The 14,773-nt window shown below is 40.9% G+C and overlaps 1 protein-coding gene across 1 annotated transcript in view; it reads left to right on the top strand.

Moving 5' to 3' along the window:
* Window positions 1-14,773, top strand: part of LOC126108953 (E3 ubiquitin-protein ligase MIB2) — a 224,455-nt gene that overhangs the window by 179,066 nt on the left and 30,616 nt on the right. Inside the window, exon 14 of the mRNA XM_049914336.1 lies at window positions 11,587-11,739. Coding sequence (XP_049770293.1) covers window positions 11,587-11,739 — 153 coding nt within the window. The remainder of the gene's footprint in view (window positions 1-11,586; window positions 11,740-14,773) is intronic.

Below are 14,773 nucleotides of genomic sequence, written 5' to 3'. Positions count from 1 at the left end.
TTCAGCGCACACTTCGCTGCAGAGTGAAAATCTCATTCTGGAAACCTTTCTGAGTGTGACTCGATTTTGTAATCGGTGAAATAACATCACTTAATGTCTCAAATCGTGAAATTTCATTTCGTTGTCGTCACGTTTTTCTCGGGCAGTTATATTGACTTTTTTTCCTGTCTTAATAGTTACTTGTATTATTCATCTCTACCTTGCCACATCTGTCTTTACTTCTCATTCTGTCATTATCATCTCTGCACCAAAGTTGGCTCAGTGCTTATCAGCGTACTTTCTCTTACCTATTCTCTGTAGTCCTTCCCCACTTCCGGTCTGCTGTCGTCTTCACTACATGCGGGTCCCTCTCGTCCTGTCCTTCCTTTTTAACCTTTCCCGACCTAGCTGTTCCGATCCGCAAGGAAGGAACTATTACTTCTGATACCAAAGTAGTGTGTACCTTCTTTTATGTACCTACTTATAGCACTACACATTTTGCCTCCTGAAGGTAAACCAGAAACTCTGTCTTATTAGTTTTCTTGGTTGAATTTCTCTTTGATACAAAAGAAATCTATTTTAATACTGTGGTGTGCATCCCCTTATGATGTAGCTATTATTTTATACGGGTTTATTTGGCTGAATTTTTGAGTGGATAGCTGATAGAAACTCAGTCGGCATTCACCTCCCAAACACTGCATTCCGTCGCTAGACCCTCAGTGGTTGCGAGATAGCTGTGTGGCATTCCACTTCGCAAAATTACTGAGGCTTTCAGAAGGACGATTAATGGAATCCTGACAACTTGAAGTCAGTTCAGTCATGCAGAATGTCAATTTCTTCCAACCTCATTTCATCAAAGCCAGGAGCTGTAAATTTATTTTTTTCCCCTTCCCTTCCCTTCTCTTCACTAGATATGGATTCTTCCGCTCTTAAAGCTGATAAAAGTGGTCCTCTACTACTTGTCACTCAGTGTTATCTTGGTATTGAACATATTAATTAGCTACTTTGACGAGGCTATGATTTCCCAAAATTGTGCTCCGAAATGAGGTCCATTTTGTCAGGCATTTCGGCCACCACACACAGAAAAGCTTTTCATTGCCCACCTGATCTCCATAATATCTTCGTCAGACTGTTCGCTGCTTCCGCTCCCATGTCTCTACCCTACGGCTCGTACCCCTGTGACCATCCCCACTGCAAGACTTGCCCTATGCATGCTCCTGCTACCACTAATGCCAGCTCTGTAACTGGCAAAGCATATACTACCAAAGGGAGAGCCATGTGTGAAATGACATGTTGTATACCAGTTATTTTGTAAACACTGTTCTGCCTTTTACATCAGCATGGCTGGTGCCAAGTTATTAGTTAGGCTGAATGGGCATAGGCAGAGGGTGTACCAGGTGTACCGGTATGAAATGAGCGTTAAGATACAAATGTGTCGATAGGGAACATTTATTGTGATCGAGCCTTAATATTTTTTTTTTTTTTTTTTTTTTTTTTTTTTGTTTGGTTGGTATGACATCTGTCAAAGATATTTAGTATGCATCAAGTCATGGAACAAACAACATATGTCTTCATCGTCTTAACAATGTTGAATTTTATACCAGAAAGTGATGATCTGCGGAAAGCATTAATTTTTTGTTTTCATTTGAAAAAAAGTGCTGCAGAGTCACATCGAATGCTTGTCGAGGCATATGGTGATCGTGTTCTATTAGAAGCAACATGCAAAAGATGGTTTCAACAGTTCATAAATAATGATTTTGATGTAAGTAATGAACGTGGAAAACCATCAATAAAGTTCGAAGATGCCGAATTGCAAGCAATATTGGATGAAGATGATACTTTGAGTCAGAAGCAAATGGCAGTAATGCTAAATCTTGCACAACAAACAATTCCTGACTGTTCGAAAGCTATGGGAAAAATCCAAAAGTGTGGAAAATGGGTGCCACACGAATTGAATGAAAGACAGATGGAAAACCGAAAAACCATTTGTCAAATTTTTCTTCAAAGACATGAAAGAAAATCAGTTTTGCATCGAATTGTTACTGGCGATGAAAAATGGATTTATTTTAAGAATCCTAAATGGGAAAAATCGTGAGTTAATACGGGACAACCGTCAACATCGACTGCAAAACCATATCGATTCGGCAAGACAACAATGCTCTGTGTTCGGTGAGATCAGAAAGGTGTGGTGTATCACGAGCTTCTAAAACCCAGTGAAACTGTGAATACTAATCGCTACAGACAACAACTGATCAATTTGAACCATGCATTGATCAAAAAAGACTAGAATGGGCCAGAAGAAACGGCAAAGTAAATTTTTACACGACAATGCACCTGCACACAAAGCAAAACTGGTTCAGGATTCAATCAAAATACTTAGCTGATAGCTGCTACCACACCCACCGTATTCACCAGACTTGGCCCCTTCTGACTACCATTTGTTTTCATCGATAGGACACGCATTGGCTGAGGAACACTTCGATTTTTACGAAGTAGTCGAAAATTGGGTGTCTGATTGGTTTGCTTCAAAAGACGAACATTTCTATTGGTGTGGTGTCCACAAATTGCCAGAAAGGCGGTCAAAATGTATAGAAAGCAATGGTCAGTACTTTGAATAGAATGTTTTTACTTTTCAATTCAAAATTAGTGTTTCATTTTCACAAAAAAACGCTCATTTCATACCGGTACACCTGGTATACTAGCAATACACAGTATCCTGTTGTAGAGCATGCAGTGCAACATAACAGTGAGACTTCGGTGCATGTTTCACCACATGCGCCATCTGGATCCTCCCCCCAGAAACCAGTTTCTCAGAACTCCACACGTGGAAACTGGTGCTACCTCGTGTCCTCGGTTCTCGCCACCCAGCTAGCCTTAATTTATGTTAATTTCTTCAGTATTGAAATTTCTTCACAGCAACAATTCTTTCTTCACTTCATTTTGGTTTCCTGTGTCTTTAATTTTCCGATCTGTTTATTTTTCGCCGCACCACTCCCACGTTTGCAGTTAGCTTTTTGCTCGTGTTAACTCCTGCATGATGTTTTGGCAGTAATCTCTGTCCTTCATATTACTCTCTCTTCCACTTTTAAGCTCTGAGTTTTTCAAATCTTGTCTGATGCAGTCCTGAGCAATCAGTCTTTGCTTCTCATCCCACTGACCTGGACTTGTGGGCTACTTTTCCGAACTCTCCCTCTTTTTCCTAAACCTCACCAGTCCTCTTCCTGCCCCTTCGAGTCTTCTGCCTGGAGGAGGAGCCCCTTGCTCCGAAAGTTGGCAACCTTTAATACTTTTGTGTGTTTGTTCTCCTACTGCCACTTGGTGAGTAGATTTTTTTATCTATACATTCACGCTATATTTTCAAATATTGATTATTTTTGTTAATATACTGATCCTTGCATTTGATGTTTTGGTGCCAATCTATCCACGTTTGATGTCAAGTCAGTCATGACGCTTGTGCTCATCTTTGCCTTATAGAACTTTGAGAATTGAGATTTGTGTAACGTAGCATTTACAGTTTCTGGTTCCAGGACATTCTGAAAATTTTGTAGAATATCTTCCATCTCTTTTGCTCATCTGTCTTCCTCACATATTTCTGCTACCCACTGGGATACCCGACACTGAAAACATTTTGAAGCTATCTCTTTCTCCTCATTAGAAAATAATGTGCTAGAAAGAGAAATTCCATCTTTCTGTGTACTTGCACCCCCTACTCAAACAGCCACTGTTACTAAATTTTCTCAAATATATCAATGAAGGATATTCTGCAGTTCCACAGCTCTTAGTTATCCTATTTTTTGCTCTCGTGGCCACTGGTAAAATAATTATGGATACATGTTTGTATTAGATTATTTTCATTGCAAAGAAACAGTTGCTCTTCAGACTATGTTTTTACAATTCTCCTTTCAGGATCTTGAGAAGTACTCTGAAAAATACTGAATTTTGTAGCCTTCAGTGAAAGTACTTGGGACCTAGCACTCCGAAATTTCGATAATCCGAATTTTGGAGCATTGCTTGCCTTGCACTCGGCCCTGTCGAATGTTTTGTTGCAATATCGTTCAGTGACACGCCTGTCTTCCGTAACGAAGTAGTAGACTCTCCACTTGTCGTGTACTGTGGGGCTGTCTGCCATCACTCCTAGCTCTGTTGTACACATCTCCACATGTATGCTAAACACTTGGATTGAATTTCTGCAGCAAATTTTTTTGTCTTAAATGAGACATTCAAAGACAGCACGTAGTTGAAACAAAACATCATCATTGTCAATCGTTTTGTGAATACAGGGTGTTTCAGAAATAGGTGCCGCACAGAGTGGCCGTGTGGTTTGACGTGCCAAGTCACGGATTGCGCGGCCCCTCCCACCGGAGGTTCGAGTTTTTTTTGTGTGTGTGTGTGTGTGTGTGTGTGTGTGTGTGTGTGTGTGTGTGTGTGTGTGTGTGTGTTGTTCTAGTTTAAGTAGTGTGTAAGTCTAGGGACCGATGACCTCAGCAGTTTGGTCCTTTCGGAATTCACACGCATATGAACATATACAGGGTGTCCCATTTATCTTGACCACCCTATTGTATTGTATTGTATGTTAACCGGGGGCCTAGAATCGATTGAGAGGTTCCGTCCCCACAACCGCAGTGGTCCACAACCCCACGACAACTACCGCAGTCCACGTCACCCCTCCACTGCCCCACACCGAACCCAGGGTTATTGTGCAGTTCGGCGCCGTGTGGGCCTCCCAGGGAACGTCTCACACCAGACGAGTGTAACCCCTATGTTTGTGTGGTAGAGTAATGGTGGTGTACGCATATGTGGAGAACTTGTTTGTGCACCAATCGCCGACGTAGTGTAGCTGAGGCGGAGTAAGGGGAACCGGCCTGCATTCGCCGAGGCAGGTGGAAAACCACCTGAAAACCATCCACAGACTGGCTGACTCACCGAACCTCGACACAAGTCCACCGGGCGGATTCGTGCCGGGGACCAGGCGCTCCTTACCAGTCCAGAAAGCCGTGCGTTAGACCGCACGGCCAACTGGGTGGGCTGACCACCCTAAATAACTGTTTGTCCAGATGCAAATTACAAAATGTTTCAAGCAAATGTTCTTTAGCTGTCAGGAGGACATCAGTCAGCATGATTGCCTTTGTTGTAGCTTTGTTTTTTACAAAGATACGAACAGCGGTGTCACTTTTCTAAATGGCACCCTGTGTTTTTTATTCAGTAATTCTTTCCTCTCCTAAAGATCTATTCAGAAATGTATAAGTGTATCACAGTGTACCATTCACTGAAAAACAATGTTATTAATTACATAATACTACATTGACTTTGAGTCCGGGATCACAAACTTGTCCACTTGCTGGAGTTGTCAGAAAACAAATGAAAACCAAGTAAAAATGTAACACACAGTTGACTTTGACTCTCCTGTACCATTGCTCAGGAGTAGAACATACAAAGGTGCTCATAGTGGTGACTCTGGACAACAATACACTGGTACACTCACTGAATGAAAGAATTATTTACTGCTTCCAGTGTTGCCTGCTGAAGAGAATTACAAGCAAGCACGATACATTCCTGCATATCCTTTGGAGTTGTTGGAATATCACGATAGACAATGTCTTTAATGCATACCCAAAGAAAAAAGTCCAGAGGATTTAAATCAGGAGACCTAGCAGGCCAAGTAACTGTTGCTCCTTGATCAATCGATCTGGCAGGATACCTTCGGTTCAGAACACGACGTGCACACGAGGCATTATATGCTGGACATCCATCGTGTTCATACCACATCACCATTCTGGTTCTTACCGCCACTTCATCCGGAAGAGGAGGAACAATTCGTCTGAGGAAGTTGGCATATGCTATGCCATTTAGACTACCATTTGTAGCGGTTAATTAAAAAAGAAAAAAGAGAAGAAAAGAAGAAAAGGAAAAAAGGTTGAAAATGTGGGAAGAAATCGTAAGTGAAAATTTTTTTTTTTTTAAATCGTTAATGACCGTGAAAAAAGGGAAAGAAAGAAAGAAATGCAGATCAGACTTCGTATTACAGGAAAGCTATAGTTGAGGTGGTCCTTGTGGCGTTTTTGAGCAAAAGTTAAACCAATTTCTACTACAAAAATTACCGAAAAGAAACAGAGAATAACAAAATGTAACTGACAGGGGGAAGTGGCGTAGATAAGAGTTCAACCTTTACCAGGTTAACTTGTTTTCTTTCGTGCGGCGTCCAGGTCTTCAAAAATCTTCATTTCTGCGTGAAAAGTCTGCTCCGAAATCTTGCAATAGTCCAGGAATCACTAATTTATACCAATTAAAATCATCTTGATACTGTATGCAATTTAATTTACTGTGCTACTTCCATCCTCCGAATTTCTTAACAACTTCGACAATATGTCTCACATTAAAATCAGATCAAGACTAGCTAATAAGTTTTTTAACGTCTTCATCAGATCACGTCTGCCTTAAGCTTCGGCTATCAAGGGACAAACAAGAAACGGATAGAAAAACAAGAGTTACAATTTTAGTATTTTCTCTGCCGTCAAGCGCTCATACCGCTGCGACGGCACAATTCATGTCTGAGGAACGAGTGCAGCGCGGTGAAATTCAAAGTCCCGCTACACATTGATGAAATAGGGCCAATAATTGTAGTATCAAGCATCCCTCAACAGATGTTAACTCTCCATTGACACTAATGTTCCACCTGTCTAAGCCGTCGTGGGTTGTCGCTGGACAAATAATGCACGTTCCTTGTATTTGCCTGTCCTTTGTTTGAGGAGGAACATTCATCAGTAAATAGAACTTTGGGGAAGAAGTTCGGGTTGGTGAGGATTTGCTGCTGTGCCCACCGACAGAACTGTACACGATTCTGGAAATCATTGCCATGCAGTTTTCGATGTAGGTGTACATGGTAAGAATGGAAGCGGTGACGTGTAAGAATATCACTTACACTAGTTTTAGGAATGCCAATCTCATGTTCAAGCTGTTGTGTGCCCACATGTGAATTCATAGTAAAGGAAGTGAGAACAGTAACTTCAGCAGCTTCGTCTGTGCGAGGGCTACGGCGATTGCATTGTCGTGGATTGAAACTTCCCGTTTCCTGAAGCATCACAGCAAGACGAGAAAACATCTGTTGGGAAGGTGGGTTCTTTTCAGGATATTGCTCTGTACAGTTCCACTGCTTGCGTAGTATTTCGCCAATCATCATCATCATCATCATCATCATCATCATCATCGACAACAACAATAAAAGAAACCGTTATGTCGATGCAGTTTGTAGGAAGGACAGACTTTACTGTGTGCCTACTCTGCACAACAGTATTGAAAAGGACTAAACTACTTTACTAAATGTACCCGTACATAAGAAAACACTATTGCAATTGCTGTTCTGCTAACTTACATTCACCATACATGAGTAGCATTTCTACCTTCTCTTCATTGGTCTACATTCTATTCACACAAATCTTCAACTAACTATGATTGACGGAATGATGGGTGTGCATTCTACTTATGTTTACGTTTGTCCCCTGTCAACATCAGCACGTGGATGTGTTCCATTACCCCGAGTACCTGCACTAAGCGCTGGGAGCGTCAACGTCAGTGTTGTGTTTGAGTGAATGGTACACTGTGATACATTTTTGAATAGGTCTTTAGAAGAGGAAATGAATTAATGAATTAAAAATACAGGGTGCCATTTAAAAAAGTCATACCGCTGTTCATATCTTTGTAAAAAACAAAGCTACTACCAAGACAGTCGTGCTGATTGGTGTCCCCTGACGGCTAAAGAACATCTGCTTGAAACATTTTGTAATTTGCTTCTGGACAAACAGTTATTTATGGTGGTCGAGACAAATGGGACACCCTGTACAGAAATAGAGGGCATCGTTTTAGATATGTATTCCCCATTTATATAAAGAAGAATGTCAGCTCATTTGTTTTCTTTGTAATTCACGTGAATTTACAGTTTTATTCTGATCTTGATGAAATTTTGAACACTTTACCTTCAAGGCAAGAGGGAGATCACTGCCTACATAAGAGTTCATAATTCATAACAAGAAATAAGCAGTCAGTTGCATAAATAAATTTAATTTCTGTACCGATTTCAGACACTTAGTGCCCTTCTTCGGAAGGTTATATGCATCCCATTATTTGTGAGTATCGGCAATAAGATGCGTACAGTAAAATGTCACAATCAGGTGGTTCATAGCATCTACAAAATTAGTATAAAGAAGCAAAACAATTGCAGAGATCTTACCTGCAACACTGGGCACTGCAGCTAGTAGACGATAAAAGAACTTTATTAAAACACATCCTGAAGTGCTCAGTTTCGTACGACTGTTGGAGACTGTTGCGAGAGCAGCATTTGTGTCCTTAGCATTTGCAATGTGTACAGACCCTGTCAGCAGTAGATCACCCTCCGCACATTACATTCTGTGAATGAATGGTGCCGGCAGAAGTGTGCTGCAGATTCAGACTTTCTGCCGTAACGTTATTCGCAGATGGTAGTGCGGTTCACATGAGTGGCATCACTGAGTTTGGTTCTCCCTCAGCTTGTTGGCTGCTCTCGTTGGTGATCAATTAGTTGGATCCTGTTTACTTGTAAACATAATTATGGGGCAGGTGTACACAGACTTCCTGGAAAACATCATATCTCATGCTGTTGACAGCACTCCACTGTCTGTTTGTATACGAGCTCATTTCTCGCATTGTGGCACTTACGTGCACTTCAGTCATATGTCCCATCAGTGTTTGTATCGAAAGTTTCCTGCTCGACGGATTGTTCGCCCTCCTCACTCACGTTATGTGAGCCGTATCGTTTTCTACTTGTGGGGCATTAGTCGGTTTATTTGTCTCTGTTGTCTGAGACGGAATCTGTTTGGAATGAAATTGTGGCAGGTTGTAACGAAATATGCAGAACTCCTGGAGTTTGGGATTGGGTTCCTCAGCCGTGAGGCATCGATGTGGGGTCTGTATTCGAACAGGAGATAGAAATTTTCAAACATCTTCTTTAAAAGCAACAGCTTGCAGCAGGAAAAGCATTCTGGTGAATATCGGTGTTTTGGAGGCCATAACCCTGAAACCAAACACTTCTGGACACGTGTTGTAATGAAATTTTTTTCAGTGGATTTCTTTCCAGTGCCCCACAGCATACATGTGATTGAAGAATGGGTTATTTTATTTTAACTACAATGTTTTTGCTGCACTATTTATTTATTTACCGTATTTACTCGAATCTAAGCCGCACCTGAAAAATGAGACTCGAAATCAAGGAAAAAAAATTTCCCAAATCTAAGCCGCACCGGAAATCTGACACTCAAAATTCTGCAGTCTCAGAGAGCTGAAACTACACTACCCAAATTTACATGAAATAAAAGTGAATAATCTCGTACAAAGACAAGAAAGACTCTGTTTCTATTAAGACCATAAATTACATGTTTTATCATTTCAACAATATATTTTGTTATTTTGCTTATATCATTTTACTTACTTACAGAATGATCACACTAATATTTACAGGTGAACAGAGCGATTAGTTTTATTGAATGAAAGGCCTAGATTTAATTAATTAAATTTTGCACTGTAAAATTTTACATTTCTGTACAGTCGTAATTACAGTTCTGTTAACTAACATCAATTAGAACATGAGCATATTTGGTTCTGACTGAAAAATCACCATGTCATATTTCTATTAGAGTTACAATCAATTTTTTAGCTTGAAAACATGAAAAAGCTATCTTTTCAGGACTAGAAATACCAGAACTTTAATCATTAATTACTCCATAGCTACAATAGCAAAATTATTCATACCATGTGCCTGAAGGTTGTATAATGTACAAGTGGTGATGGTACATGAGCTTTTAATCCAACATGTTTCCTTCATTCTACATTCTGGTGAGGCCCAACGTAAACAATGAAAAAACAATTATCAATTTGCTGCAAAATAAATAAATAAATAAATAAATAAATAAATAAAGTTCGGTGTATTTGAATCCAGATAACCAGTTGTTGTTGTTGTGGTCTTCAGTCCAGAGACTGGTTTGATGCAGCTCTCCATGCTACTCTATCCTGTGCAAGCTTCTTCATCTCCCAGTACCTACTGCAACCTACATCCTTCTGAATCTGCTTAGTGTATTCACCTCTTGGTCTCCCCCTACGATTTTTACCCTCCACGCTGCCCTCCAATACTAAATTGGTGATCCCTTGATGCCTCAGAACATGTCCTACCAACCGATCCCTTCTTCTGGTCAAGTTGTGCCACAAACTTCTCTTCTCCCCAATCCTATTCAATACTTCCTCATTAGTTATGTGATCTACCCATCTAATCTTCAGCATTCTTCTGTAGCACCACATTTCGAAAGCTTCTATTCTCTTCTTGTCCAAACTGTTTACCGTCCATGTTTCACTTCCATACATGGCTACACTCCATACAAATACTTTCAGAAACGACTTACTGACATTTAAATCTAAACTCAATGTTAACAAATCTGAAATGCTTTCCTTGCCATTGCCAGTCTACATTTTAAATCCTCTCTACTTCGACCATCATCAGTTATTTTGCTCCCCAAATAGCAAAACTCCTTTACTACTTTGTCTCATTTCCTGATCTAATTCCCTCAGCATCACCCGATTTAATTCGACTACATTCCATTATCCTCATTTTGCTTTTGTTGTTCATCTTATACCCTCCTTTCAAGACACTGTCCATTCCGTTCAACTGCTCTTCCAAGTCCTTTGCTGTCTCTGACAGAATTACAATGTCATCGGCGAACCTAAAATTTTTTATTTCTTCTCCATGGATTTTAATACCTACTCCGAATTTTTCTTTTGTTTCCTTTACTGCTTGCTCAATATACAGATTGAATAACATCGGGGAGAGGCTACAACCCTGTCTTACTCCCTCCCCAACCACTGCTTCCCTTTCATGTCCCTCGACTCTTATAACTGCCATCTGGTTTCTGTACAAATTGTAAATAGCCTTTCGCTCCCTGTATTTTACCCCTGCCACCTTTAGAATTTGAAAGAGAGTATTCCAGTCAACATTGTCAAAAGCAGATAACCAGAAAAGACTAAATCAAAGCAGCAATTTAAATTGGTGTAAATTAGTGATATTACACATATGCCCTCTTTGGAAGAGTAGGGATGAGGCTGGGAGAGGATACAGGTTTCCAAAAGGATTGTGGTGCTACAGATACCAATTAAGATGTAAGCATTAGGTGACATACATATGCGCAGACTAGCGCAGACGCGAGGAACAATATTATACCTATTGTCCCATCTTCACAGGTACACTAGATAATGACAAAATGCTGAAATGAGCTCATACTGTAAATTGTATCACTACAAGTAAGTAAATAAGTGTTGCAACAAAAAAACTTGTAGTTAAAATATGTCGAACTGTTTTTAGCTCTCTGCATATGGCGAATAAATATCTAAATTTTTGCTCTCTATTTTTCATACGTTCTGTACATCATGTGGTCACACGATGTCACAATGTGTCAATTCTTAGTGTAACGTCTGTAGGTTACAGTAATGCAGTCACTTTTATTACACTGTCGGAGTCGCAGTCGTAGCGGAGGATCTGTCGAGAGTTTCGGTGTGACTCTCTCGGTAGCTGTGCATTTTCCGATACGGTCGCAGGGCCACTGCTCGGTGGTGGAGCTGGTGGTGTCGACGGGCGGCGACGTCAACGCGGAGGACGAGGACGGCGACACGGGGCTGCACCTGGCACTGATGAAGCGCGCGTCCATCTGCACGCAGATCCACGAGCTGGAGGCGCCCGCCATCTACGGGGTGAGTCCAGCTGCCGAGCGCGAGTGGCCTGCACTGCCGGAGTCGTTTGTTAGCCCCGGCACTGCTGCAGGCATACGTCACGGATGTGGGTGTGTTGCACAACTTTCGAATGTGTTTTATCCTCGAGTTTGCCAAAAATCTCCTCTGTAGGAACAAATATGGATTCGGCAGAAAATGATTGTGTGAAACCCGGCATCACTGTGTGCATCTGGTGGGTGTTGTATTACCCCACTTCTTGACAGTGTCTAGTGTAGTTCTGCACTGTTTCCTAATGAACAAGATACAAGTGTACAAAATATTGTACCAGCTTTCTAATTGGTTTGACCACTTTCTAGAAGACAGAACCCGTCATGTCATCGTTACCGGAGACAAGCCTTCAGATCTAAAAGTAACTTCAGGCCGCAAGCAACTGTTACAGATCCATTATTTTTCACAGTATGTACAAGAGCTTATCAAAATGAAACTTACATTTTAGAAAAATAATAAAAACACCAAATGGAGAAAAAAATTGTTACTTCAATTTGGAAGGCACATTGTTCAGCTATTTTTAGCAAGTACGCAGGAGAGCTTCTGTAAAGTTTGGAAGGTAGGAGACGAGGTACTGGCAGAAGTAAAGCTGTGAGGACGGGGTGCGAGTCGTGCTTGGTAGCTCAGTTGGTAGAGCACTTGCCCGCGAAAGGCAAAGGTTCCGAGTTCGAGTCTCGGTCCGGCACACAGTTTTAATCTGCCAGGAAGTTTCATATCAGCGCACACTCCTCTGCAGAGTGAAAATCTCATTCTATTTTTAGCATTATCTTTGCACAAATTAAGACACTTATCACAATACCATTTTTTTATTCCATCATCATAGAATGTTGCTGCTTGAGACTTCAACCACATATTTCCACCTGCATGCAGTTCCTCGTCATTTTGTGTGAACTATGTTGTGAGCCAGGTCTTCGGGTGTGGAAAGAAGTTAAAGTCCTTTGGACTAAAGCCTAGACTGTTTAGTGAATGACCGAAATGCTCCCATCTGAAATTATCGGGGATCTGTCAAGTTTGAATGACTGTGTGGGATCGTGCATTGTCACGAATGAAAAAATTCTCGGAATGCTACTTTCCTGGACACTTGCCAGACACTTGTTTTCCTATCGCACTTCTTAATTTTTTTAATGTTTCACTCGTTTGAGGAAATCTGCCAGAAACAATCTCCAGTAATCATTCTTGATGGCAATCTTTGCAAACATTTCCTCCGTTTTGTGATCCCACTCCATAGGCCGCTGTTTTGTCTCACAAGTTACGAACTGTACACAAGTCTCATCCCTCGTTACGACACAATCGAGAAGTGTTTTTCCGTATTTGTCGTAGGCCTCGAGAACTGTCAGAGATGCTGCCCTGTGCTGCTTCGTGACATTCTGGAAAGAGTTTCGTTACCCATCTCGCACAAATCTCGGTAGCCTAGAAGTTGCATCACAACACGAAATAACAAAGTTCGTTAAAATTTAAGGAAACTGTAGTGAGAGCGCCAAAATTGTGAAATGGCTGTTTTTTTTTTGTGAATCTTTTCATTGATTTTCTCCACCGGTTCAGCATTGATAATGCTCAGCTGGCAACTTCATGCTTCCTTGTGGACATTAATGTGGCCATTGTTAAACATTGTGCACCATTGTCTCATTTCAGCTTCACTCATTACACTATTTTCATATGCCGTGCAAGGTTCCCAATAAATTTCAGTTTGTCTCCATTTCTTGGCGAACAAAAACCTAATCACCAATTGCAGCACACATGTTAAATGTTTACATTGAACAAATCCGAGGCAACACTCAATGTTTGAAGCCCCACAAGGCAGATACTGTTGTCTGTAAAGAAGTCACAGTGCTAGAAAACTGTAGCAAAATTCAGGACGACCTACCGACGATCGACACGGTGGAGAAGGAGGTTGACACTTGGTGCAGGAATTGGAGTTGTCCCTCAACATAAAGAAATGTAATGTATTATGTGGACACTGTATTGTGGCAGCTTTACGTGGGGAGTGTTCTCAACTACAGTTGCGTAAGTTACTGGTAATGGTCAGGTCTGAACCACCACTGCCAACTGAAGCTAACATTTGCACTGTAGCCACCACCAAATGCATTGTGTACTCAATTTACTTTGTGCTGTGGATTGCTTATTTTCTTTTCTCATTCCGAAAGCTGGGAAGCAGTGGTTGGGAAGGGAGTGAAACAGGGTTGTAGCCTCTCCCCGATGTTATTCAATCTGTGTATTGAGCAAGCAGTAAAGGAAACAAAAGAAAAATTCGGAGTAGGTATTAAAGTCCATGGAGAAGAAATTAAAACTTTGAGGTTCGCCGATGACATTGTAATTCTGTCAGAGACAGCAAAGGACTTGGAAGAGCAGTTGAACGGAATGGAGGGTGTCTTGAAGGGAGGATATAAGATGAACATCAAAAAAAGCAAAACAAGGATAATGGAATGTAGTCGAATTAAGTTGGGTGATATTGAGGTTATTAGATTAGGAAATGAGACACTTAAAGTAGTAAACGAGTTTTGCTATTTGGGGAGCAAAATAACTGATGATGGTCGAAGTAGAGAGGATATAAAATGTAGACTGGCAATGGCAAGGAAAGCGTTTCTGAAGAAGAGAAATTTGTTAACATCGAGTATAGATTTAAGTGTCAGGAAGTCATTTCTGAAAGTATTTGTATGGAGTGTAGCCATGTATGGAAGTGAAACATGGACGATAAATAGTTTGGACAAGAAGAGAATAGAAGCTTTTGAAATGTGGTGCTACAGAAGAATGCTGAAGATTAGATGGGTAGATTACATAACTAATGAAGTATTGAATAGGATTGGAGAGAAGAGAAGTCTGTGGCACAACTTGACAAGAAGAAGGGATCGGTTGGTAGGATATGTTCTGAGGCATCAAGGGATTACCAATTTAGTACTGGAGAGCAGTGTGGAGGGTAAAAATCGTAGAGGGAGACCAAGAGATGAATACACTAAGCAGATTCAGAAGGATGTAGGTTGCGATAGGTGCTGGGAGATGAAGAGGCTTG

Source organism: Schistocerca cancellata, chromosome 11, assembly GCF_023864275.1.
Source record: "Schistocerca cancellata isolate TAMUIC-IGC-003103 chromosome 11, iqSchCanc2.1, whole genome shotgun sequence".
In the NCBI taxonomy this organism is placed as follows: Eukaryota; Metazoa; Arthropoda; class Insecta; order Orthoptera; family Acrididae; genus Schistocerca; species Schistocerca cancellata.
This window is presented reverse-complemented; position numbering and strand designations above follow the sequence as displayed.